The 25,446-nt window shown below is 50.8% G+C and overlaps 1 protein-coding gene across 6 annotated transcripts in view; it reads left to right on the top strand.

The window, feature by feature from the left end:
* Positions 1 to 25,446, top strand: part of SYTL4 (synaptotagmin like 4) — a 28,708-nt gene continuing 3,262 nt past the window's right edge. Inside the window, exons 1-15 of one of the 6 annotated variants that reach the window (XM_045029767.1) lie at positions 1 to 76; positions 6,847 to 7,028; positions 11,543 to 11,758; positions 12,525 to 12,634; positions 12,922 to 13,036; positions 14,844 to 14,957; positions 15,741 to 15,870; positions 15,981 to 16,071; positions 16,369 to 16,472; positions 17,196 to 17,282; positions 18,018 to 18,196; positions 18,497 to 18,599; positions 20,140 to 20,301; positions 21,476 to 21,581; positions 22,727 to 22,826. In XM_045029767.1, coding sequence (XP_044885702.1) covers positions 6,919 to 7,028; positions 11,543 to 11,758; positions 12,525 to 12,634; positions 12,922 to 13,036; positions 14,844 to 14,957; positions 15,741 to 15,870; positions 15,981 to 16,071; positions 16,369 to 16,472; positions 17,196 to 17,282; positions 18,018 to 18,196; positions 18,497 to 18,599; positions 20,140 to 20,301; positions 21,476 to 21,581; positions 22,727 to 22,826 — 1,727 coding nt within the window. In that variant the 5' untranslated portion in view covers positions 1 to 76; positions 6,847 to 6,918. The other 5 variants (XM_045029766.1, XM_045029765.1, XM_045029768.1 and 2 more) reach the window with 5 other exon arrangements.

The following is a 25,446-nucleotide window of genomic DNA, read 5'->3' as shown; positions in this document are numbered from 1 at the left end:
CTTTAAGGAGCCGGCCCCGCCCACGCGGGGCGAAAGTTTCTGCCTGGTGCAGCCGCCGGGCCGGGAGACGCCGCAGGTATCGCCCCGGGCTCCGCCCAGCCCCCTCTTCCCTGCGGCTGCTGGCAGCGGATCGGGGCGGTGTCCGCAGGCAGGTCCTTGCGGGCGGGCCTGGGGCCGCGGTGCGTGCAGGGGGCGGCCTGGGCACTCGCTGTCTCCGGCCCCCACACCCGGTCCTGGCGGTGCCCGGCGCTGGGGGCCAGCGGGGACACGTGGGTGCCGGCCGGTCCCTGTGCCGGAGCGGGGTGTCCCCCAGGCCGGGGAATTGCTGGGACGCTGCTGTTCAGGGGCTGCGGGAAAGAAGCTCCTGCTTTGGCCGTGGCCTCACTCTCTCCTTGCCTAGCCAGGGGCTTTCCAGGGCTGAGCGATCGCTGAGCTTGCGGCGGAGCCCGGACACCGCCGAGTTGTGTGTTGCTTGCGGTGCTGGCCCCAGGCCAGCTCGCTGGGACGGGCTGCTGGTTGTGATCCTGACTTCCTGGCATTCTTGGAGAGGTTTGTCTTTCGGATAGCAGAGCCTGACTCATTACAGCCGTGTTTCCTACGTAGCAGCACAGCTGGGACAGCACGGGCAGAGTGTAGATGCCAGTTCTGGAGCGTGTGTGGTAAGCAAGTTTTTGGGGATTGCTGTGCGGGTAGCAAACCCCTTGGTGCGGTGGTGGGTAGATTGGGGGTGTGCCGCATAGTAGTGCATGGCTGGAGTTTGTCATGTGGTGGGCATGAGGGGTCAGGCTGCCTGGCAGTTCACTGCTTAAGCTGGTCAGGAATTTGCTTCCACTCCCAAACCTTCAGTCTCCAGCTCTCAGGGCAGGTCAGTGAGGTCGGGAGAGGAAGGATTGCAGCTTGTGTTTGGTGGGGAGGGAGAGTTTATCTCCAGCTCTGCGCTCAAGAGCAGAGTGAACTGGCCAGAACCTTGTACAGCAGTCCCAGGCTTCCTGCCACAGGAAAGGACCATGACTCTAATAACTCAGTTCCCTGTTTCATCTGGGTGGTGGGAGAATGCATTTATTTGCTTCCCTGAGGCACACATCCTGTCGAAGAAAGGGGGCTTATAAGTACGGAGGTAGAGGCTGTATTTCTCTTAGGTGCTTGGACATTGCTTGGCGTTCATGTGGAATAATAGCTATGGGACTGTTGTGTTGAAACCTTCTCCACTTGTTAGATCCTGCTAATCTTCATCTGTGAGTCACAAATACTTTCTCTCCCATTTGCAGAGGTGCTTCTGTGTGTAGAACACTGGAGACAGACCAATTTCAGAGTATGTAAGGTGATGCATTGTGGTTTTGTTTACGTGTACAGATGTCAGAGAGAGTGTGGTTGGTGTAATTTGTGTGGCCAGAAGGTGTAAATTAGAGAAGGGGGTGGTAGCTTCAGTTCACACCCTGCAGTCACTTTCCATGCTAACTCCTTTCTTCTGACCTTTGGCATGGCAGCTTGAACTTGGGGGCCCAATCCAGAGATGGTGTGGAAGGGAGGATGCGGGGAGAACGTGGAGGGATGGAACAGCTTCCATGTGAGCAGAGATTAAAAACTCTTGGACTGTTCAGCTTAGAAAAGAGATAACTAAGTGGGAATGTGATAGAGATCTATAAAATCACTTTCTCCACCCCGTCATGAATAAGGAAATATTAATTGTCCCTTCACATAACTCATGGACCAGCTGTCACCCAATGATATTAATAGGCAGCAGCTTTAAAACAAACAAAAGGAAGTACACCTCTACCTCAATATAACGCTGTCCTTGGGAGCCAAAAAATCCCACCACGTTATAGGTGAAACCATGTTATATTGAACTTGCTTTGATCCACTGGAGTGCACAGCCCCGGCCCCTCCCGAGCACTGCTTTACCGCATTATATCCAAATTAGTGTTATATCGGGTGGCATTATATCGAGGTAGCGGTGTACTGTCGAAGACAACCTGTGAAACTCATTGGCAGGGGATGTTGTGAAGGCCAAAAGTATAAAAGGGTTCAAAAAAGAATTAGATACGTTTGTGAAAAATGAGTCCATCAATGGCTATTAGCCGAGATGGTCAGGGGCACAACCCAATGCTCTGGGTGTCCCTAAACCTCTGATTGCTAGAAGCTGGGACTGGATGATGGGATGGATCACTTGATAAATTGCCCTGTTTTGTTCATTCCCTCTGAAGCATCTGGCATTGGCTGCTATTGGAAGACAGGATGGTGGGCTACATGGCCATACTGGGTCAGACCAATGGTCTGTTCTTGTGTTCTTTGGGCTATGGGTTACATGCTGGGAAATGAGAGCGTTTAGAGTTCAGCTAGTGTAACGCAGAGTGGGTTAGAAGAAGATGTAATCTAAAGAGGTATGCACTCCCTCTGTATTAACCAGAGTTGGTCCAGAGCTTATGCACTTCTTAAATACAGGTAGGTGATTGCTAGGTGAGGGAGGGTTCTTGCAGGGTGCCCCCTGGCAGCCTTTCCTGTGCAGTTCCACATACAGGAAAGCCTGACAGTCCCAGACATTGTGAGTAAGTAAGGTACTGCCAAATACCTGGTTAGCTTCCCCCTGGGTTGGAGGGAAGCCAGCATGTAGCCCTAGGGCTGTGTAGCTACAAGAGAATAAAAAGCAGTGGCCTTCCAGGCTGGACTGGGATCGCACGGCTCTTGGCTCTTTGGAGGTGGAAGTGGGTGGGTACTTCCGGGTCTGAGTCTTGCTCTGGCACTGTCCTGGAGGGTGCATTGTTCCTAGGGAAGCATTGGTTCTCTTGTCCTCAGCCCCTCCCCACTTCACTAAAGAAGCAAAGCCTGGGGAGTTGGAAGTATAGTGATCAGAGAACGTAGGAGGAGGTGAGTCTCCCTTGGGAGGCCAGTTCACTCTGTCAGAAACAAGAGGTTACTCAACCTGTTCAGCTTCATTCTTTCTCTTCATGGTCACTTGGGTACAAGAGGACTTTGCACAGGGAGAGGGGAATTGGGGCTGACCTCCTTGCATGTAGCTCCTGGGCTAATATTTTTGCATCTGCAAACAGCCTCCAGTGTCCTGGGTCCTTCTCCTAGTCTGAGTGTGGACACTCCATCTTCAAGTGGTGACCCTTCCCTGCTCTAACCCCTGGGTTGTAGAGGCCCTTGCAATGAGTGTCAGGGTGTTTACTGGAATGGCTGCTTTCAGGGGGGACCTACAGGAACAAAAGCACCTTCTGGAGTGGCTGCACTAAAGAGAGAGCTTGTTGAACTTCTCAGAAGAAATGTCTCAACTTTCATCTGTCTGGATGCATGACTGAGAACTTAAAAGTTAGTTTGAGAAAAGACCCGTCCAGTCCATCTAAGTATTGCGTCCAAAATGGGTACTCCTGAATCCAGAACTAAAAGGGAAGATGCTTGTCCCTCTGCAGACCTGCTTTATGATGCCTAAGCATTCATTTGGCTGGTAATTTAGAAAAGCCAGTTCTAAACCAACAGAATCTCAGCAACTTTCCCTTCTTCTCTCAGCCTGATTGGTGCGCCAACTACCTTAGAAGCAGCTCACTGTTGATTTTCTTCTTCAGGCCTAGAACTCTAGATACCCATCTATACAGATCCCATTTGTGAGGAAAAGTGCTACAGGGGAGCTGAAAGGGGAGAGAATAAATGAGGGCATCACCAAAGCCTACTGATGGTGGGATGGTTGAGGATATTGTCTCTTCCAGATGTTCGCCCAGTCCCAGTGAACCCTTCTTTCCCAGAACGTTATGCTACAGAAAATGTGGAAATGGCCAATACAGCTGTGATTCTAGAGAATACAGAAATGTGATTCAAATCTGCATCCTGCTTCTTAGCTAAAATCCCTGTAGCTGATACAGACTCAGCGGAATGTGTCAGGAGCATGGAGCTCCAGGAATGGGGAGAGCTAGGAATAGCCCACCATAACTGATTACTCTCGTTATAGTTAGTATGGCAACACACATTTTTTCATGTTCTCCGTGTATATATATCTTCCTACTGTATTTTCCACTGCATGCATCCAATGAAGTGGGTTTTAGCCCATGAAAGCTTATGCTCAAATAAATTTGTTAGTCTCTAAGGTGCCACAAGTACTCCTATTTCTACGGCTAAGAGTCTGAGGCATATATTCTGGGTAGGGCTTGATAATGGTGACTGAGGCTGTGGCTACACTTAGCACTTCAAAGCGCTGCCGCGGCAGCGCTTTGAAGCGCTAAGTGTAGTCAAAGCGCCAGCGCTGGGAGAAAGCTGTCCGTACTCCACCTCCCTGTGGGGAATAACGTACAGCGCTGGGAGCCGCGCTCCCAGCGCTGGGGCTTTGACCACACTGGCGCTTTGCAGCGCCGCAATTTGCAGCGCTGGAGAGGGTGTGTTTTCACACCCTGCTGCAGCGCTGCAAATTTGTAAGTGTAGCCAAGCCCTAAGTAGGAAGTGAATTGGTGTATATAAGCATGTTAACTGGGTGCTGGCAGAGAGACTGTGTCATTACTTTGCTTGTTCCTGGATGGTCTATCTAAGTGCCAATCACTGTATCCAGACAAGACTTGTAACCAACTTACTGCAAGTCGTGAAGTAAGAAATGCATCTTACTCCTTGACATGGGGCTGAGGGACTGTTTCAGAGAGGCTATGAATAAAGTACTGGTGGTGACTTCAATTAGCCCACTAATATTCCCCATTGCTTTTGATCTTATTGCTGTTCTTTTCTCCATTCCTTTGGAACCCAGATGCTACCTTCTTGCATGTTTGTAGAACACGGCCATTTAAAGGAACATGGGCAGTTTAAAATTCATATGTTACCTTTCTTAGCAACCTAAATAAAGGACATCTTGGGTTATTAAAAATGTAGTGGTAACGTTTTTTCATGTCGTTCTGCTTGAACAATGATATGCTGCTCAGTTTCACTCTCCAGTTCTCACATGGATTAGCACAGTACTGTAAACCAGAGGGTGATGCTTTTTAAACACTCCAGGCGGTATTTCTAATCTTCTCAGAATCTTGTGAAAATACTTTTTTTTTTAATGATGAAAAAACATTGAGGCCAAATCCCTTGGCTTTTTGTCTTTAACATTGCACCCATCACAATGGGAATGGTGTGCCTTTTTTTTAAAACCCCAAATCTTGCTTAAATAGACTGAAAATGGGACTAAGGAACCGCAAAGATGAGTTGCTTAGTAGAGGTGGCTCTTTAACTAAAGGTCAAGCAAAACCTGGAACCTAAGTACACCTCTACCTCGATATAACGCTGTCCTCGAGAGCCAAAAAATCTTACCGCATTATATCTAATTTGATTTGATCCGCTGGAGCGCGCAACCCCGGCCCCCCGGAGCTCAGCTTTACTGCGTTATATCCGAATTAATGTTATATCAAGTGGCGTTATATCGGGGTAGAGGTGTACCCTAAAGAGGCGGTTTACAAGATGGGGTTATTTGTACAGAGTTGATATTTGGTGCAGGTTTTTTCTCTATATAAACAAGTTTAGAAGTTTGTCACACCGGGTACAGTAAATTCCAATATGCGACTTATTTTTGCTTAGTGTCTTCAGTTTGAAAATAGCACGGGGTTAATATATGGCTCAGTCTTGATCTGTGCTCTCTTGTTAATTCATAGGCAAATCCTAAGGCCTGGGTTGGCTTTCTTTTGTATTTAAAAAATAACAAAACCAAAACAAACAAAAAACCCCAACACATTTGAGCTAGAACTCAATGAGATTCTCAACTTCCTTTTGGGAGTCCTGGCCTCCTGCTCCTAGGGAGTCCCTGATTCCCACTGTCCTGAGAAGTCACAGCACATCTGTAGCCATTACAATGAGTGTGATGTCATCTAGGAGGCAGGAAGGTCACTCAGGGGCAGCATCAAGGGAATGTGAATTTCCTGCTGGCAGTAGGGGCAAATTCATCACTGGAGATATTCGGGGTCCAGACCAGGAAACGAACCTGCAAGGCTCTGGGTGAACAAGGCAGGGGCAGTGCTGCTTTTGACAGCAGCGTATGCTTGCTGTTGTGTGCTTCAGAGCCCTGAGGAGCCTGTTCCTGAGATGGGAGAGGGACACTTTTTTTGAAGGCTCTTGTGTGGTGTATCTGACCCTGGTGTGCTGAGCTGGGACCTGGGAAAGTGACCTAGATACGGTCCAAGCTCTATAGAAATACTACAAGCAACTGCTCATGGCAGCTTAGCGATGGGCCTGATCTCTTTGCTCTCCTGCCTCTTCTGGGCTCCGAGGGAAGCCTCGTAGGCCAGATCCTACATCCTGTGCTTCGGGCCCTTGCAGTAGCCTTACTTCCTTGGGGTGGGGGAGATCTGCAGCTCACAAGGCCTTGCTGTGCCTGGACACTTGGGCCTGTGTCAGTAGGGGAGGCGCAACGCTGTAACTCTGAACTCCAATCCATCCTGTTTTGTTCTTCCCTCCCCCCCCCCCCATTCCAGGCTGGGTCTGTCTGCAAGTGCTGGATGCAGGCAGGAAACTCCAGGTGTGTTGGTGGAACGACTCAGCCACAGGATGTTCCCATGGGGGCTCATTAAGGCCACATGCAGGGGGCTAAGAGCTTCCAAAACACTGAACTCTCTGAACAGGCTGTGTAATTTAGTGCTGGGAGGGCAGCAGAGGCAGCATGCTCTTAGGCTGGGCGCAGGGATGAAGCTGATCATGCTTTAGTGACTAATGCAGGGACTTGCCACAGCCTTGCTGTGAGGTAGGACCAACAAAGTGCAGTGAGGCAGAGTAGATACAGGGGCAGTTGATGGCCACCTGGAGTTATCAATGAGTTATTGCTTCATGCAAGTGCACAGGGGCTTAGAAGAACCCAGGAGTGTTGCACTTGATTGTACTAACTTGCTAACTTGCCTCCAGCTCTGAGGAATCCAGCTGCTTCAGCTCGGAGGAATCCTTTCAGGAAAAGGCAGGCGATTCCCGGGATAAGCCATGTCGGAGGCTGTGGACCTGTCTTTCCTGTCGGAGGCAGAGAGGGATATGATCCTGCAAGTCCTGCAGCGAGATGAAGAGCTCCGCAAGGCTGAGGAGAGAAGGGTCAGGTGAGAGCCTGGGTAGGGGGGAGAGGTTTTTTTCCTTCAAAATCTTCAGCTGCAGTCTGCGTCCTTGATGGCTGGTAGAGTTTTGCCTGTAAATGGCAGGGTGGGGATGGACATGGGTCTTGTAGTTAGCTGCCCTACTGGTATTGTGTTCTGTTCCTCCTGGATGGAGAGGTAAATGGTGGCTGCCCAGACATCACTGCCCTGTCCTGACTTGCTCTAAGGGTACGTCTACACTACGGGACTATTCCGAATTTGCATAAACCGGTTTTGTAAAACAGATTTTATAAAATCGAGTGTGCGCGGCCACACTAAACACATTAAATCGGTGGTGTGCGTCCATGGTCCGAGGCTAGCGTCGATTTCTGGAGCGTTGCACTGTGGGTAGCTATCCCGTAGCTATCCCATAGTTCCCGCAGCCTCCCCCGCCCCTTGGCATTTCCGGGTTGAGATCCCAGTGCCTGATGGGGCAAAAATCATTTTCGCGGTACAGCCTCACCCCTCCCTCCCTCCCTGACAGCGGCAGACAACCGTTTCGCGCCTTTTTTGCTTGGTGAACCGTGCAGACGCCATAGCACAGCAAGCATGGACCCTGCTCAGCTCCATACCGCAATCGTGGATGTTTTAAACACCTCGCTCACTCTCGTGCAGTATATGCTGAACCAGGACCTTCGAACCGAGGCGAGTAAGAGGCGGATACGGCAGCGCGGCGATGACAGTGATGAGGACGTGGACACAGAATTATCTCAAACCGCGGGCCCCGGCGCTTTGGAGATCCTGATGGTAATGGGGCAGATTCTATCCATTGAACGCCGATTTTGGGCCCGGTAAACAAGCACTGACTGGTGGGACCGCATTGTGTTGCAGGTGTGGGACGATTCCCAGTGGCTGCGAAACTTTCGCATGCGTAAGGGCACTTTCATGGAACTTTGTGACTTGCTTGCCCCTGCCCTGAAACGCCATAATACCAAGATGAGAGCAGCCCTCACAGTAGAGAAGCGAGTGGCGATAGCCCTGTGGAAGCTTGCAACGCCAGACAGCTACCGGTCAGTCGGGAATCAATTTGGAGTTGGAAAATCTACTGTGGGGGCTGCTGTGATGCAAGTAGCCAAAGCAATCACTAAGCTGCTGCTACGAAAGGTTGTGACTCTGGGAAACGTGCAGGCCATAGTGGATGGCTTTGCTGCAATGGGATTCCCTAACTGTGGGGGGGCGATAGATGGAACCCATATCCCTATCTTGGCACCGCAGCACCAGGGCACCCAGTACGTAAACCGGAAGGGGTACTTTTCAATGGTGCTGCAAGCACTGGTGGATCACAAGGGACGTTTCACAAACATCCACGCGGGATGGCCAGGGAGGGTTCATGACGCTCGCGTATTCAGAAGCACTACTCTGTTTAAACGGCTGCAGCAAGGGACTTACTTCCCAGACCAGAAAATAACAGTTGGGGATGTTGAAATGCCTGTCGTTATCCTGGGGGACCCAGCCTACCCCTTGATGCCATGGCTCATGAAGCCATACACAGGCAGCCTGGACAGTGGTCAGGATCTGTTCAATTACAGGCTGAGCAAGTGCAGAATGGTGGTGGAATGTGCATTTGGCCGTTTAAAGGCGCGCTGGCGCACATTACTGACTCGCTCAGACCTCAGCCAAACCAATGTCCCCTATGTTATTGCTGCTTGCTGTATTCTCCACAATCTCTGTGAGAGTAAGGGGGAGACCTTTATGGCGGGGTGGGAGGCTGAGGCAAATCACCTGGCCGCTGATTACGCGCAGCCAGACACCAGGGAGATTAGAAGAGCACACCAGGAAGCGGTGCGCATCAGAGAAGCTTTGAAAACGAGCTTCATCAATGGCCAGGGTACAGTGTGACTGCTGTGTTTGTTGATGAACACCCAACCCCCTTGATTGACTCAGTCCCTGTAAGCAACTCCCCCTCCCCCTTCGAGTACAGCTTACTTATGCAAATAAAGTCACTCTCATTTAAAAAGCATGAATTCTTTATTGATTCATTATAAAAAGAGGGAGAGAAGTAAGGGTGTGCTTTGGGAGGAGGAAAGGAGGGATGGAGAAGGCCATTAAAAAAATAAAATTCAGAGTAACGACATCCTTCTGGTTGGGCTGTCCACGGGGGTGGAGTGGGCGGGTGCACGGAGCCTCCCCCCACGCGTTCTTACACGTCTGGGTGAGGAGGCTAAGGAACATGGTGAGGGGGGAGGGTGGTTATACAGGGGCTGCAGCGGCACTCTGTGATCCTGCTGCCGTTCCTGAAGCTCCACAAGACGCCGGAGCATGTCAGTTTGATCACGCAGCAGCCCCAGAGTTGCATCCCGCCACCGCTGATCTTCCTGCCGCCACCGCTGATTTTCCTGCCGGTCTTCCTGCCGCCACCTCTCATCTCGGTTGTCCCTCCTGTCCTCACGTTCATCCCTCCTGTCCTCACGTTCACTGGCCTCTTTCCTGTAATTTGAAACCACGTCCTTCCACTCATTCAGATGAGCTCTTTCATTGCGTGTAACTTCCATAATATCCGAGAACATCTCATCTCGCGTCTTCTTTTTCCTCCGCCTTATCTGTGCTAGCCTTTGGGATGGAGGAGGGACGCTTGAAATATTTGCAGCTGCATGAGGGAGATAAATATTTAGAAAGATACATTTTACAGAACAATGGTTATACTCTTTCACAGTGAAAAGCACTATTCACCGTACATAGCACATGTGATTTCCCTACAAGGTCGCATTTTTCATCTTAATAGTGCCTGCTTGCAACTCTTGGGTTACAGATATCAGACACAGGTCCAGGCATCAGGATTCAGCTTGCATGCGGCCATGGTAAGCCACTGTCTCAGTGATTTACCCCTCCCCCCCCAACGCATGGCTAATACCACGCTAGCTCCCTGCTAATCCACAACCTTCCCCCTCCCCCCCACCCACTGCTTGTCCGGTAGCTTGGGGAAGATCGCCTCGCCGGTGACCAAACAGAAAAGATCATCGGCATTTCACTCCTCCCCTCCCCCCACTTCGCTACGTGCAGGAAAGTGTTTTTTTTAAGATGCTGCATTCCACGAACCCAGTAGAAAAATGGCCACCCCCCCTTACTTAAATTCCTGATTTCTAACCAGGTTATCCTGAACGATATCACTTTGCTGAGGATAACAGAACAAGATAAAGAGCGCATGCTTCTTGAATGCCAGCAGTCACCGGGACCATACGCCGCTATGCTTTGCCACGCAATGATACCTGATTACTTGCTACATGCATGGCGTGGTAAAGTGTCCTACCATGGTGGGCGGAACAAGGATGCCTTGCCCAGAAACCTTCTGCAAAGGCTTCTGGAGTACCTACAGGAGCGCTTCATCGAGATGTCCCTGGAGGATTTCCTCTCAATCCCCGGACATGTTAACAAACTTTTCTAAGTAACTATACTGTCTGCGAATGCGTCCCAAGTCCTCAGGGCAAATCAATCATTAAAAAAGGCTTGCTTAAAAAACACTGTTTGCTATTTGCAAAGGTACACTCACCAGAGCTCCCTTCCATGGCGTCATTCTCTGGAATAGTTGCTTGTGAGGGCTGGGAGCAGGGTAATTCCGTCAGGGTGATAAAAAGCTCCTGGCTGCTGGGGGTCACGGAGTGCTGTGTGCTCTCTGCGAGGTCTTCCTCTTCTTCTTCCTCTTCATCTTCCCCGTCTGACATGGCAGAGATTACAACCCCCACCTCGGAATCCACGGTCAGGGGTGGGGTACTTGTGGCGCAGCCCCCTAAAATTGCATGCAGGTCATCATAGAAGCGGCATGTTTTTCGACCTGCCCCGGACCTTCCGTTTGCTTCTTTGGTTTTCTGGTAGGCTTGTCTGAGCTCCTTAACTTTCACTCTGCACTGCACGGAGTCCCTGCTGTGGCCTTTATCCGTCATAGACTTAGAAATTCTTTCAAATACTTTTTCATTTCGTCTTTTGGAACGCAGTTCTGTTAGCACTGAATCCTCTCCCCATATAGCGATCAGATCCATTACCTCCCGAGCGGTCCATGCTGGGGCTCTTTTTCGATTCTCAGGAGACTGCATTGTTAACTGTGCTGATGAGCTGTGCGTGGTCACCTGTGATGATGAGCTCTCCACGCTGTCGAAGCAGGAAATGAATTTCAAAAGTTCGCGGGGCTTTTCCTGTCTACCTGGCCAGTGCATCCGAGTTGAGAATGCTGTCCAGAGCGGTCAGTGGTGCACTGTGGGATAGCTCCCGGAGGCCAATACCGTCGATTGCGGCCACACTAACCCTATTCCGATATGTTAATACCGATATTAGCGCTACTCCTCTCGTCGGGCAGGAGTACAGAAACCGATTTAAAGAGCCATTAAAATCGATATAAGGTGCCTCCTAGTGTGGACGGTTGTGGCATTAAATCGGTTTTAGGCTCCTAAAACCGATTTAAACGCCTAGTGTAGACCAGGCCTAAGAGGCAGCATCGACGCAGGGCTCGGTGTGGTTTTTAACTGCTCCTGGGTTTTGCATCTGAACAGGCGACTGAAGAATGAGCTGCTGGAGATCCGGCGCAAAGGGGCCAAGCGGGGCAGTCAGCGCTACAGCGAGAAGACGTGTGCCCGGTGCCAGCAGAGCTTGGGCCGGGTGAGCCCCAAGGCCAACACCTGCCGTGGCTGCAACCACCTGGTGTGTCGGGACTGCCGCTCCTACAGCATCAACAGCACCTGGCGCTGTAAAGTCTGCACCAAGGAAGCGTGAGTGTTACCCTGGGGAGAGTTCAGGCTGAGTGTCTCTCTCTGCCCAGACCATGCCTGCCTTCCTTATCCTCCCTGTCGCCAGGCTTGCAACCTGGATGCCATCCTGCTCTTCTCTTCCCCTGCTCCCACACACAGTAAGGCTCTTTCAAAGACCTCACGGCTTACTCCGACATCTGTAAAACCCATCCGTCCTTCTCTATTGCTGCTGATTGTTGTCCTGGTTATCTCCTGCCACAGCTGTTCCACTCTCCACCTACCCTGGAGTCCAGCCTTTCTTCTTCCCTCCCAGTCTGTTCCAAGCACTTCTGCAATGAGTCTTCCCCTCCAATGCCCCTCGTCCCATTCTCTTTCTGCACCAAGCTGGCAATAGGCAAGCTTTCAGTGGTGAAAAACAGACCCCTCTCACCTCTCCTGCCCTGCCTTACCTGTGTCCCTTGTCTCTCGCCCACTTGTAGCTCTGCAGCATCTCTCCTGCTGCTGCTCACACCGGGAGAGCTTCCTGCTGCCTGTGCACCAGGCATCCTGTATCTGTTCCTTGCTGACAGTGTATGTAGGCCTTTTTGGAACTGCATGCCCAGGGCTAGCCTGACAGCCCTTTGGGGCTGAGATCTTGTCTTTCTATGCATCTGCATCCTAAAATTGCCATGCTCATCTGTATTGCTCCAACAGTGTTTCCTCCTGCAGGGTGGTAGAGTAAAGGAAGCAGAGAACACTGACCTTACACAGGGTGAGAATGACCTCTCACCGCCTCTTTCCCCTGCAGAGAGCTGAAGAAGACAACCGGTGACTGGTTCTATGACCAAAGAATCAATCGCTTTGCAAACAGGCTGGGGAGCGACATAGTGAGAATGTCCCTTCGGCGCAAACCTCCAGGTAGGAACAGCCAAGCTCTGGGTGGGGAGGGGCCCTATCCTAAAAAACCACCTCTGGGATGCAGCCTAGTTGGTGGCCTCCATGTGGAGAGGCCATGGACACAGGCCCCATTTCACCCCAGGGGGCCCTCCAGGTTGGATGGAGGCACTTGTTTTCTTGCTCACGGCAATGTCAGAGTTAGCACTTTGATGGGGAAATAAGATGCCTGAGGTCTCTGCAGGCTGCCCCTCCTGGGCTGCTCTCCTGCCATCTTGGTTGCCTTGGCATTGTTTTTTATTTTCTTCCAGCCAACAAAAGGGAGACAGTGGGGCAAACCCTTCTCCAGCAGGCACAGTCGAACGATCCAAAAGACTCCCCCATGGCAAAGCAGAAGAATCCCCAGGAGCGACAGAAGGAGCCCAGGTGAGTCTTGAGTCCATCCTGCAGGTGTCCGCTATTGGAGCCTCTGCAGAAAGAGGGAACTAGATCCCACCTTCACTGCATTCACCTCAGATTTCTCAGGGAAGCAATGACCTGAAATCCATGTGCATGGGGCAGAGCAGTGGGCTTTGAGAAGATGTTCTCTCTAATGGGAAGAGGGCTGGTAGCTGTAGCGGGCATAGACCAGCATTTCTCAAATGCGGCCATGTCAGCCTCCAAACCATGGGTGGAGATTGGGGCCGGGGGCAAAGCAGTGCCCAGCTGTTCCCCTGAATAGCTGGTGCCAAAGGCAGTGAGCTGTGCTGCCTTGGTGTATGTGCTGGTGCCACCAGCAGGGATCAGTGCCCTGCACCGTGCAACTTCCTCAAGCACATCTGGAGACACACGAGGTCAGAGCGTGCAGTGCTGGAGGCAGCTGTGGCTTTTGGTCCCCGGGGCACTCCTTTAGGCAGCTCCCCCATTCCTGCCAGGCCACCCAGCTTTCCCCGGGGCAGGCTCTCAATGAAGAGCTGTGGGAGGCAGGGACAGAGAAACAGGTTTGTTAGAGTGGCCATCGGCAAGAGTTGGTGGCTGCATTCTGAGGTAACCAAAAAATTTGTTGTGAGAACCCCTGGCACAGACTGAGTCTTGCTGTCGGATGCGACAGCAGATGACTGTGGATCTCTAGGCCTTGGCAAATAGATTGGGGAAGATTCCTTCCTCAGTTGCCCTCCCAGCCGTGGGGCAGGGGACCTGGGCTGTCTGTCACTCCCAATTTCCCTCGCACAGACAGTCAGATACTACGCCTGATGGGCGTATTAGAAAATCACTTCAAGGTGTGATGTAAGACTGGACAAGAACCATGAATTGCAGAAGGGCTAAACCAGTGCTGTTGCTCTTGCCCTGTTCCTTCAGCCAGAAGGCCCCCAGCATGATACCCTCCCCTTGTTGGTGAGATGCTTTGGTGCTTGTCGGTGGCACTTGATCAGCTGGCTGTGCTTGTGTCCCATGGGCTTTGTGTGATATTCTGCCTCTTGTATCGTTTCATATGGTCAACCATGTCCTCCTGTTGCCTGCGGTGGGAATGATACAATCCCTTGGCCACGGGGCGCTGAGCTGGAATCTATTGTCCCAAAAAAGGAACCATGGGAGATGGGTGTTATCCCAGCCCATTATGCTTTCTGGCACATAAATGACTAACATGGCTACCTCTCTGATATCTGGCACCAAAGTGGCTTATCTGGGTGATGGCATGAAAATGTAAATTACGGTGGCTGTCCGGTAATGCCTCTTAGGCTTATGGAGACCGTATACAGCTAAAATAGACCAGACCTTTTTAAAGCTCCCTCAGCTTGTTGATGCTCCTTTCCAGGCCCCTTCCTGATGCTGTTAGATGAGGAGGATTTGCTGTTGTGTAACCCAACCCTCCAGTGGAGTTTTCCAGAGAGCTGCAACAGGTCTCCAAGCCGATCCAGCTCTCCCATGATCAGTGTGGTGGTGGTCTGATGCAGGTCTAATCTGATCAAACCCTTCTCTTATTGATCTACAAATCCACCATGTGGCTCTGCTTATCTTAAATCCATCTCCTGCCCTTATAAATAAAATGGCTGCGTTCAGGGGCTGGTATTTTCCTCTAGGCCCTGTGCAGCAAAAATCAAAGTGCTGCCAGTTGCCCCAAAGGCCAATATTGCCATACAGCATAGTGGCTGACACCCTGGATCTCCCTGTCTCTCAGGAGGGGTGGGGCCTCCTGCACTGCAGTCTGGAACTGCCTTTCCTACCATAGGGACAGATCTGTTCTTTTTCCCAGCATGCCTCCTGAAGCCTTGGACCCCCGAGATGGGAAGAGTGATACCGAGTCCATGGAGAACATGAGTCTGGATGGGTATAGACCCAATGCCGCTGGCACAGGTGTCAGCTCCAGGTTAGAGATTGATTCCTGTGCCCCGAAACTGTCAACAGGAGCTGTCAGATGCTTGGCTCTTCCCACTTCCTGTGTTGCTGTCTTCTCCCTGCCTCCCCCTCTCCCCCTGTCTTAAGTAAATGGTTCAAAGGGCAGATGGAGGGTCCTTTAAAGATTTGGAGTAGGAGGAAAAGGGCACGCTTTAGGGATGCTTCTGAAGGTGAGCTGGGATCCCACTTCCCAGGAATGCTTAGCTGAGACACTAATGGGGAGATGACTCCCTAACCTGTTCTAGATGCTGCTCCCCTCCCCTTCCAACAGGTACAGCTGTCTCCCAAACCCTGGTCCCTTTAGAGCCCATTGCTGCTCTGGTCCGTGTGCTGAACAGGCTGGTGCTCAGCTGCCTGTAAAGTCCTGATACGCCCAGGAGGCCTGGAGCCACAAGAGGAACTGGGAGCAGTGCTGCTGCAGCCTAAACAGTAGATAACTCTGAGCTGGCTGTGATGCAGGCAGAGTGGCAAGTGCAAAATGCAGTGCTAGGGGAAAACTGTGTTTAAATCTTACACGGGGTAGGCGGGATTCCACCATGTCTTCCCCTGCTCATTCCTTTAGCACATGGGCTGGTAGATGGAGACGCTCTAATGTCACTCAGAAGGCTGTCCCGATGCTTGTTGAGAAAGTCAAGATATTGGCTGATAAGCAAGCTTACTCTGGTTGCTAGGCAGTACCCCCCCCCCCAAAAAAAAAAAAAGCTCTCATGCTGGATGGATACAGAGCTAGTCTGACTTTTTCCTCTGTCTGCAGGAGAAACTCCCTGGATAAAACTGTCACTTTCCAAGAGGGGAAGCAAAGGCCTGGTCCTGTGGGCTCCAACGTATCCACCTTGCCCATCCCCACCCGCTCCAGAGACACTACTCCTGCTGGCTCAGAAAGTGTATGTGTCCGCTACCACCGCTGCAGTGATCGGGTTCTCCTGCCCTGTGAGGTTGGGGGTTATACACAGTCTAGTTCCCCCTCTCTGAACAGCCTGTTTTCCCTTCATAGGAGGCTCATGTGGGGAGCCATGGTGCAGCGTCCGCAGATGAGAATGAAACCATATTCAAGAAGAATCCCAGGAGAACCCTGAGACCTGCAGGTGAGTTGCCGCCTGAGGACCCTGGCAGCTGTGCTCTGGGAAACAAAGCACAGGGCTGAGTCTGGATACCTTGATTCTGTTCCTGCCTCTGCTGCTGACCTGTTGAGCGACCTTGGGCAAGTCACTTCACCCCACCTCAGTTCGTCCGCCCTCAAAAGGGGAATAGTGAAGCTTCCCCACTTCTGTAACACACCTTGACCAGTGGATGAGCAAGCACTAGATACGCCCGTAACAGTGTGCTAGCACTGCACTAACAGCTGGGATTGGAGGCATCTCACCTTCCTGTCTCTGACACAGACTACACCAAGTCAGTGATTGATCTGCGCCCGGAGGAGCTGGGAAGTGAAAGTGGCTCCATGGGAGACAGAAGCAAGTCAGTCCCAGGTCTCAAAACTGAAGTGGTGAGAGCCTATTAAGCTGCATTGAATCAACTTGTTTGCTTAACAGAGGGAGGCTTCTCCTTCACCCCACCTTTCTCTGAGGCCTGTGGGATTGAGGGGGAGTTGCTCCCCACCCGGTCTCCTTCCATTTCAGTTCAGCTGCAGACTACCATGCTGTTATCTTAAACTCCCAGTGAAGCTCAGACCCTATTGCACATCTGCGGGTCTCCAGCCTCACATCTTGTCTGAATGAGCTCTCTGGGGCTGTGGGGGAGGAAGTTAGTCAGGTCACTGCTCTCCTCTGTGCTGGCCTGCCTGCTCAGGGCATCTTCCCCTCGTCCAAGGCAAGTACACCTGATGGGACTGGGTGTTGGGCAAGAAGCCTTCGGGTATGTCTACACAGCAAATAGCACCCCGCTGCAGCAAATCTCAGAGCCTGGCTTAACTCACTCGGGCTTGCAGTGTGGGGCTACAGATGGCCGTTTAGAGATTGAGGGTTGGTCCAGAGCCCGGGCACTCAGACCCTCCCCGCTTTCCGGGTTTCACCAGACCGAGCCTGAACATCTACATGGCTATCTTTAGCCCTGCAGCGGGAGCCTGAGTCAATTGACCCAGGCTCTGGGACTCACTGCCGTGTAGATGTACCCGTAGTGGCTGGGGCTGCTTCCCTGGCAGGGTTGCTGCCAGAGGGTCTAGCTGCCTTGGTTTTCCGGCTGGTATGGATGGCCATATCCCTTGTTGCAGGATGAGGAAGAGGAAGACATTGACAACCTGGTGGAGATCCATCGCCGGAGGACGGCCAGAAGCAGCATGCGCAGCGGCACCTCTTCGGTGAGTCATAGACTCATAGAATGTTAGGGTTGGAAGGGACCTCAGGAGGTCATCTAGTCCAGCCCCCTGCTCAAAGCAGGGCCAATCTCCAATGAAATCATCCCAGCCAGGGCTTTGTCAAGCTGGGCCTTAAAAACCCAGGGAGATTCCACCACCTCCCTAGGTAACCCATTCCAGTGCTTCACCACCCTCCTAGTGAAATAGTGTTTCCTAATATCCAACCTAGACCTCCCCCACTGCAACTTGAGACCATTACTCCTTGTTCTGTCATCTGCCACCACTGAGAACAGCCGAGCTCCATCCTCTTTGGAACCCCCTTTCAGGTAGTTGAAGGCTACTATCAAATCCCCCCCTCCGGCTTTGCCACCAGAGTCCCTCTGGCTCTGCTGCCACTCCCTGCCTCCCCCCCCCCCGCCCCGCCCCGGGACTGCAGGAAGAAATGCTTGAGTGAGGATTGGGGTTAGGAAGCAGGGAGGCAGCACTGTTTCGTGGTTAGAGCACAGGGTTAGCTAGGTACTGTGCCAAGCTCTGCCTTGGACTTTCAGCTTGAGCTTCTCTCTCTGATAGAGCTCACAAGAGGGTGTGAAAGGTGCTGAGTACTTACCACAGCAAACTGGTTGGGGGAAGGGGACTCCAGTCCAGTGGTCAGGAGGGCAAACATGGGGGGAGGAATTGGAAATATGCTAGTTCTCTGCGCACTAGGGGCGTAAATCTTACCAGGATCATGACTTTCAGAGCACGCTGGGGAGCATGGTCAGCATTTACAGCGAGGCTGGTGACTTCGGCAATGTCTGTGTCACGGGAGAGATCGCCTTCTCTCTGAGCTATGAGCACAAGACTCAGACCCTGTTCATCCACGTGAAGGAGTGTCGCCAGCTGGCCTATGCCGACGAGGCCAAGAAGCGCTCCAACCCGTGAGTGCTGAGCAAGCTTCCTCTGGCCCGGGATATGGGCATGGGGCTGGGTGAATGGGGAGTTGCCTGCCACAGGTGCTGACCTTACTGCGGAGGGGGGGGAGGGTTGGACTTGTCCTGCTCTACATGCTGCCATACTGATTAGGCAAGCTCCTGTGCTAGGAGTCTGAGATGGGCAGCTGCCATCCAGGAACGGAGGTGTGGCTGGCGGTGGCAGGCGGGGGGCAGAGAGCAGGAGTACGTGCTAGATCTGGGGAGATGCCCGTGAAATGGGTGACACTGCCTGCTTGCCTACTCCAGATATGTGAAGACGTACCTCCTGCCTGATAAATCCCGGCAAGGCAAACGCAAGACAACCATCAAACGCAACAGTGTCAACCCACTGTACAATGAGCTGCTCAAGGTGAGCTCTGGGGCAGGGTTACTGGCTGTCTCCTGCCCACCCCAAAGAGAGCTCCATCACAAGCTCAGTTGGGGAGGCAGATGCTTGGCCCAAATCATAAGAACCAGGGCAGGGGGCTTCACCACCAGATGTACCTCGCTTCATCCTTTTGCTTCGCTGATGGAGTGAAAATAGCCCCTTCCTTCTTGGACCTCAGCTGGGGCTGCTGGGAGGGAGAGAAATACTGATTTCCCATGGAGACCAGAGTCAGAGCTCTGAAAATCCTGCAGGAAGCTCCCAGCACTGGGGCAGGGACCAAGATAACTGACAGTCTCTGTGCAGGGCTGTCTTGCTGACGTCACTGCATTTTTTTTGTAGCCCTGTTGCCGTGGTGACTTGGCCAGGCATAGCTAAAGCCCTGAACTGTGTGTCGGGTTGCCATGACCTCCCTGCAGATACATCACTCTCCTGCTCTGCTTGCTTCGCCTAGCATCCTGCCACCATCACTGGAGGGTGGGCGGTTTCCTGTTCAGAGCACCCTTCCCATCTCTGAAACGTTGCTTTCTGTGGCCCTTCCCGGCCGCAGCAATGTCACCAGAGGGCAGTACAGTCACTTGAGCAGGGAGCCAGCTAAATCCAAGCTGTGTGGATCCAGCAGGGGGAATGCTGCCAGATGCATCTTTCGCTTACTGGCTTCTGCTGCGGAGTTTGTGCTGCAGCCAATATAAGTAAATGCCAGGGCAGCCCCCCTCCCCTACTATAAATGCAGGGAGCACAAAGGACAAAGGGTGGCAATTAAAGCTTTGGAATCCAGAAAGCTCCAGTGGTTTCTGGAGCCTCCTGTTTCAGTAACCTTCATCCCCAAATCTGTGAGCAATTCCACTGTGCCTGCCCAAGGCCAGGCCTGTGCTCACAGATGGACTGAGCAGAACTCTCTGCTTCCCAGCCTCCAGACCTCTACCCTAAAAGTGCTTCCCACTCCCCCAGGAGGTCAGGGCTGCCCAGTGCAGAGAGTCCCTAGAATGGGTGTGTGCAGCCCCAGCTCCTCTGTGGGTCTTGGATTAGTCACACAGCAAGTGAACACACCTAAAGCTGCTGGAGCAAAGCAGGTAGTGATGTGTCCAGCCCACTTGCATGTGTGCACGTACCTTAGTCTCTCACGTTGGAGACTTGCTGAGGCTCAAGTTTTCAGTATAAAAATCCTCTAAGCTCCTGGGGCTGTTTCCCAGAATCTACCCTCCCTTTTCTGTGGGCAGCTTTTGGAGTCCCTGCTGTGGACCCAGAGTACATGCCTCCTCTGTGTGGCTAGACTCCTGGAGTGCAGCTGGGCAGCCATTGCCTGGTACCTTCCTCACAGTGGGTGAAACCCTGAAGAGAAAAGGCATATGTGACAATAGTCAAACACACCAGTTAGGCTCTCAGGAGGGAGTGGGAGGACTTCAGTCTCCCTAGGAGCGCTAAGGGGCATCTCCTCCTTATAGTGAAAGTTTCAGGTATGGTCCTAACTGCTCTGGGAAGCCACCACTGGCTCACCTGGCTCTGTGGTCTCGTCTCTCCACAGTACGAGATCAGCAAGTCCCTCCTGCTCACAAGAACCTTGCAGTTCTCAGTCTGGCACCATGATCGCTTTGGCCGAAACACCTTCTTGGGGGAGGTGGAGATCCCGATGGATTCCTGGAACTTTGAGAGCCAGCTGGAAGAGCGTCTCCCCCTGCATGGCAAGGTATGGCCTCTGTAGCTCTTGCATCTGACCTACCCTCGGAATCTACCACAGCTCCTCCCAGTAAGGACGGTGGCTCTGGAGCAGATGTGAACTTCCCCCGACCAGTGCTCTTCACTAGTCTGGCCAGTGCCTTTTATTGTGGGAGATGCTCTCTTTCCTCTAACATAATGACACAGGTCCCTCACAGGGTATGTCTGTGTTTGCACTGGGGGTGATTCCCAGCTTGCATAGATGTACATGTGCTAGTTCCGCTCAAGAGAGCGCTTGAAAAAAGCAGTGTAGCTGGAGTGACACAGATGGCTGTACGAGCTAGACACATGAGTATGTACGCAGGGGATCTTAGCACTCTGGGCCATCAGTCTGTATATAGAAGTGAATGTTAGCAGGCAGTCCGCTTCCTAGGAGGGTGATGGACACCTGGTTATTTTATAAAGTAAGACACTTGCCACATAAACCTTCAGAGAACTGGACTTACTGAACAAGTCAATCAATATGTCCATAGTCATATAAAGTCCTTCTGACTGAGTCTGGCTTTCTGGGTCTGCTTAGGTACACCTGCCTTATGTGACAACAGGGGAGTCCATGAACATTCATAAGGTGGTGTAGATTCCTGCTGCTGCAGGGTGCCAACACTCTGGCATCGTCTCTTCTGCTGGGAAGGTCTGAGACTGTTTTCTCCCATGGACCTCTGAGGACCTGATCCAAATCCTGTTGCAGGCCAGTGAGTGCCATTAGTAAGGCACTGTGGAACAGCTGCCGTCATGGCAAACTCGTGTTTGCACAAGCAGTAGAGGTGGCTGAGCTTCCAGCTGTCTGCGATTCTGCATGAGTCCAATTCTCCTTGATCTCTGGGAGACGTTTGGGAGAGCTCGACCCTGAGAATGTTTGTCTGAGTGGCAGCACCTTCAGTAAGGCCATATCTACACACCAGCTTGCACTGGTTATCGATATAAGAAACCTATCTATAGTTAAACAAAAGAAGTGTCTATGTGGGGTTTGCACCAGTTAGATGTCTGTCTTTATGATCAATCTGGTAAAAATCATTTTGAGTCCCCACACATCTGCACTGATTTAATTAAACTGGTTTTTAAAAGAATAAACCCTTTGAACTGGGGCACATTAGAGTATAGACAAGACTGCAGTGGTAATAATTTAAGATTTACCCATTTTTCAGGCTGGTGCTGACTCTGCTGGCTCCCAGCAGTACAGAGGAGAGTTGGTTGTTTCCATGAAGTACATCCCATCTTCCAAACACCCAGGGGCGGGTAATGGAAAAAAGGGTGAGTGTCTGAGCTGCTGCAGAACCTCAGCTCATAAGGTAATATGTGAAAACAAATCCAGATGCTAATCCACACTGGCGTCGAGTATGTAATCCCAGTCTCCAAACATCCAGAGCTCACCCGGGAACGGGAACTGCATGTTGTTTTCAGGAAGAAGCTAATCCATTAATGGACCAAGCAGCTGTAATATTTTAACCTTCAACTCTGAAATGTGACTCTGATCCATGGTTATTTCAGCAGTGCTACTAGCTAGGCTTTCCTGCTATGCAGATTTATAGTAATGGGCTTCTATTGCAGTAAAGTTTTGATGCAAGCTAGAGCAGGGTTCCTGGAACTCTTCTGAGCGGAGAGCTGCACTGGCAATCTGCATCTGGTTTGCTTCTGGAGCAGATCAGCTGCCCTTGTCTTATGTTGTGGGACAGTTCTCCCAAGATCCAGGACCAAGCTTGAATCGGGCCAGGCAATTCAGGGGCAGATAAAACACAGCATGCTGGGACCTGTCCATCTATTACAGATGAGGATGTCTGGGGCCAGCCTCTCTGAGATTCAGTGAGCCAGCAGTTCTATTTATTTGTATCACCTTGGTGCCTAAAAGCCACAGTTGTGGACTAGGCCCGCATTGTACTAGGTGTTGTACAAACACACAACAAAACTCTCCCTGCCCCGAGGAGTTGACAATGTAAGTATAAGTCAAGGAACAACAGATGGACACAGATAACTGGGAGCACAAGGAGTCCACATAACAGCCAGTGGTCCTTGCAGACTAGCAGCCTTAACTCTGTCAGGTTTTCTGTAGGCATCACAGCAAAGGAGAGTTTTAAGGTAGGTTTTGAAGGAGGACAATGAAGTAGCTTTGCAGATGTTTACAGAGAGCACCTCCCAAGCATGAGGGGAAGCATGGGAGAATGCACTTAAGGGCTTGTCTGCAAATTTAACAAGTGAGCGATGGAAGCTGGCAGCATGGGCCAGCTGCAGGTGAGGATTGATGACTCAATAGTGAATGAGAGCTTGACCGTGAAGAGTCTTGCAAGCGAAGAAAGCGGCTTATGTTTGATGCCAGTGGAGGGATGCAAAGAGGGGTCACGTCCCATGATTGGAGAGAAGCTGTGACTGAAAACATGGATGATTCAGACTTTCTCTTCCAGGCAAACGGGAGGAAGGAGGCGAACTCCAGGTCTGGATCAAAGAGGCCAAGAACCTCATGGCTGCCAAATCTGGAGGGACCTCTGACAGCTTTGTCAAGGGGTGAGTGTGTCGGAACCATGCCAGTTACAGCGTAGATGGATGGCACCTACAGACCCTGGATAATGCTTTGCAGTGGAGTGACCCAGGGGCCTGGGAATGAATGGGCCTCTCTGTCCCCAACCCTCTCCCAGCTGCCTGGTGTTGGGACGGGGGTTGAGGGTTGTGTATTTATGCTGATGAGCTTGTGCTCCTGTTGTGGTGAAAGGTCCTAAATGCTGATGGGAGGGGTCTGGAGCAGCTCGCCCCTATGTGCTTCAGAAGTGCTGCGCATCCGCAACTCAGCTGAAATCTGCAGTTTGTCGCCAAGAGAAGCACAGCGTAGTCCACAGACTTCCTCCCAGTGCCTGGCCACAGAGGGCTCCTCTATGAAGCAGCGAGAGGCGAGTTCCAGCTCATGGGCATGGATGGAAGTCACAAGCCAATATAACCACACAGACTTCCCAGGGGGGAGGAGGGAGCTATTAATTAGGATTCTCCATATGTAGTAAAGAGGAGAGGATGGAAGTTGATGAAGTGCAGGCAGGAACTGAAGAGAGAGAGAGTCCCATTCAATTACATCATGTGCAGGCAGACAACTAAAGACGGACAAATTCTATAAGTGCTTGTATACAAATGCTAGAAGTCTCAGTGCTAAGATGGGTGAACTGGAGCGCCTGGTATTTAAATGAAGCTATTGATATAAAATCACAGAAACTTGGTGGAATGATGACAGTCAATGCGACACTAATAGGGTACAAAATATATAGAAATGACAGAATATGTTGTGCTGGTGGGGGAGTGGCACAATATGCAAAAGAAAATGTAGAGTCAAATACAGCAGAACCCCGTTTATCTGATCTAATTGGGACCAAGGCCAGCTCGGATAATCAAAAATTTGGATAACTTGGAGAATGGGAAAGTGCAAGGCTGCAGCACCATCTAGCAGCCACAGAAGAGATCGCCTGCTGGTCTGTGTGTTAGTTGTTCATTTAATACAAAGAGCCAGTTAACGGATGGTTGAATAAATGGGGTTCTGCTGCATAGTAAAAATCTTAAATGAATCACTGGGTATCATAGAATGTTTATGGATAGAAATTCCATGCATGAATAAGAATATAGTAGTAGGAATGTACTACCGACCACCTGACCAGAATGTGAAATGCTCAGGGAGATTAGAGACACTATAACTATAAAAATAAATTAGCTCAATAATAATGGGGGATTTCAACTATCCCCATATTGATTGGGAACACGTCACCAGAGGATGGGATGCATTGATAAAGTTTCTAGACACCATTAATGACCGCTTCTTAGAGCAGCTAGTCCTGGAACTCACAAGGGGAGAGGCAATTCTTGCTTTAGCAATTCTTGCTTTAAGCAGAGCACAGGATCTGGTCCAAGGGGTGAATACAGTGGAACTATATAAATTTACCATGCTTGTGGGGGAGGAGGGGAAATACCATAAAGCCCATCACAGTAGCATTTAATTTAAGAAAGGGGAACTACACTGAAATGAAGCTAGCTAAACAGCAATTAGAAGGAAAAGTCACAACAGTGAAATACCTGCAAGCTGCATAGAAACTTTTAAAAACACTAAAATAGAGGCTCTAATTAAATGTATGCCGCTAACTAAAAAGAGTAGTTAAAGTACCAAAAAAAAAAAGCCACCATGACTAAACAGAGTAAAAGAAGCTGACGGAGGCAAGAAGGCATCCTTTAAAAATTGGAAGTCAAATCCTACTGAGGAAAATAAGTGTAAAAGTATAATTAGTCAGGCCACAAAAGAATTTGAAGAGCAACTAGCAAAAGTCTTAAAGATGAATAACAAAATAAGTTCGTCAAAAGCAGGAAGCCTGCCAAACAATCAGTGGGGCCACTGGACACTCAAGGTGCTAAAGCAGCACTCAAGGAAGACAAGGTCATTGTGGAGATGCGAAACTAATTCTTTGCATTGGTCTTCACTGTAGAGGACATGAGGGATATTCCCACACCTGACCATTCTTTTTAGGTGACACATCTGAGGAACTGTCCCATGTTGAGGGGTCAGTAGAAGAGGTTTTGGAACAAATTGATACATTAAACAGTAATAAGTCACCAGGACCAGATGATATTCCCCCGAGTTCTGAAGGAACTCAAATATGACATTGCAGAACTACGAACTGTGGTATGTAACCCATCACTTAAATCAACTCTGACCAGATGATTGGAGGATAGCTTATGTGACACCAGTGTTTAAAAAAGGCTCCATTGTTGATTAGGGGTGCTGGAACAATTTTTATAGTCGGGGGGAGGGTGCTGATGATGGAAACCATGTATTTGGGTGGTTGTTACTACTTCAGTCCAGAGGGTGCAGCAGCACCTCTAGTTCCAGCACCACTGGAGGTGATCCTAGCAATTACAGGCCGGTAAGCTGCACTTCAGTACCGGGCAAATTGGTTGAAAACATAGTAAAGAACAGAATGATTAGAGACACAGATGAACATGATTTGTTGGGAAAGAGTCAACACTGTTTGGCACAAATGAATTGCTAATAGATTTTACAAAATCTATTCGCATTCTTTGCGGGAGTCAACAAACATCTATACAAGGGTGATCAAGTGGACTTGGTGTACTTGGACTTTCAGAAAGCCTTTGACAAGGA

The sequence above is a fragment of the Mauremys mutica genome, chromosome 9, assembly GCF_020497125.1.
Source record: "Mauremys mutica isolate MM-2020 ecotype Southern chromosome 9, ASM2049712v1, whole genome shotgun sequence".
NCBI lineage: Eukaryota > Metazoa > Chordata > Testudines > Geoemydidae > Mauremys > Mauremys mutica.
Note: the sequence above shows the minus strand (reverse complement) of the source record. Positions and strands in the feature narration are given on the sequence as shown.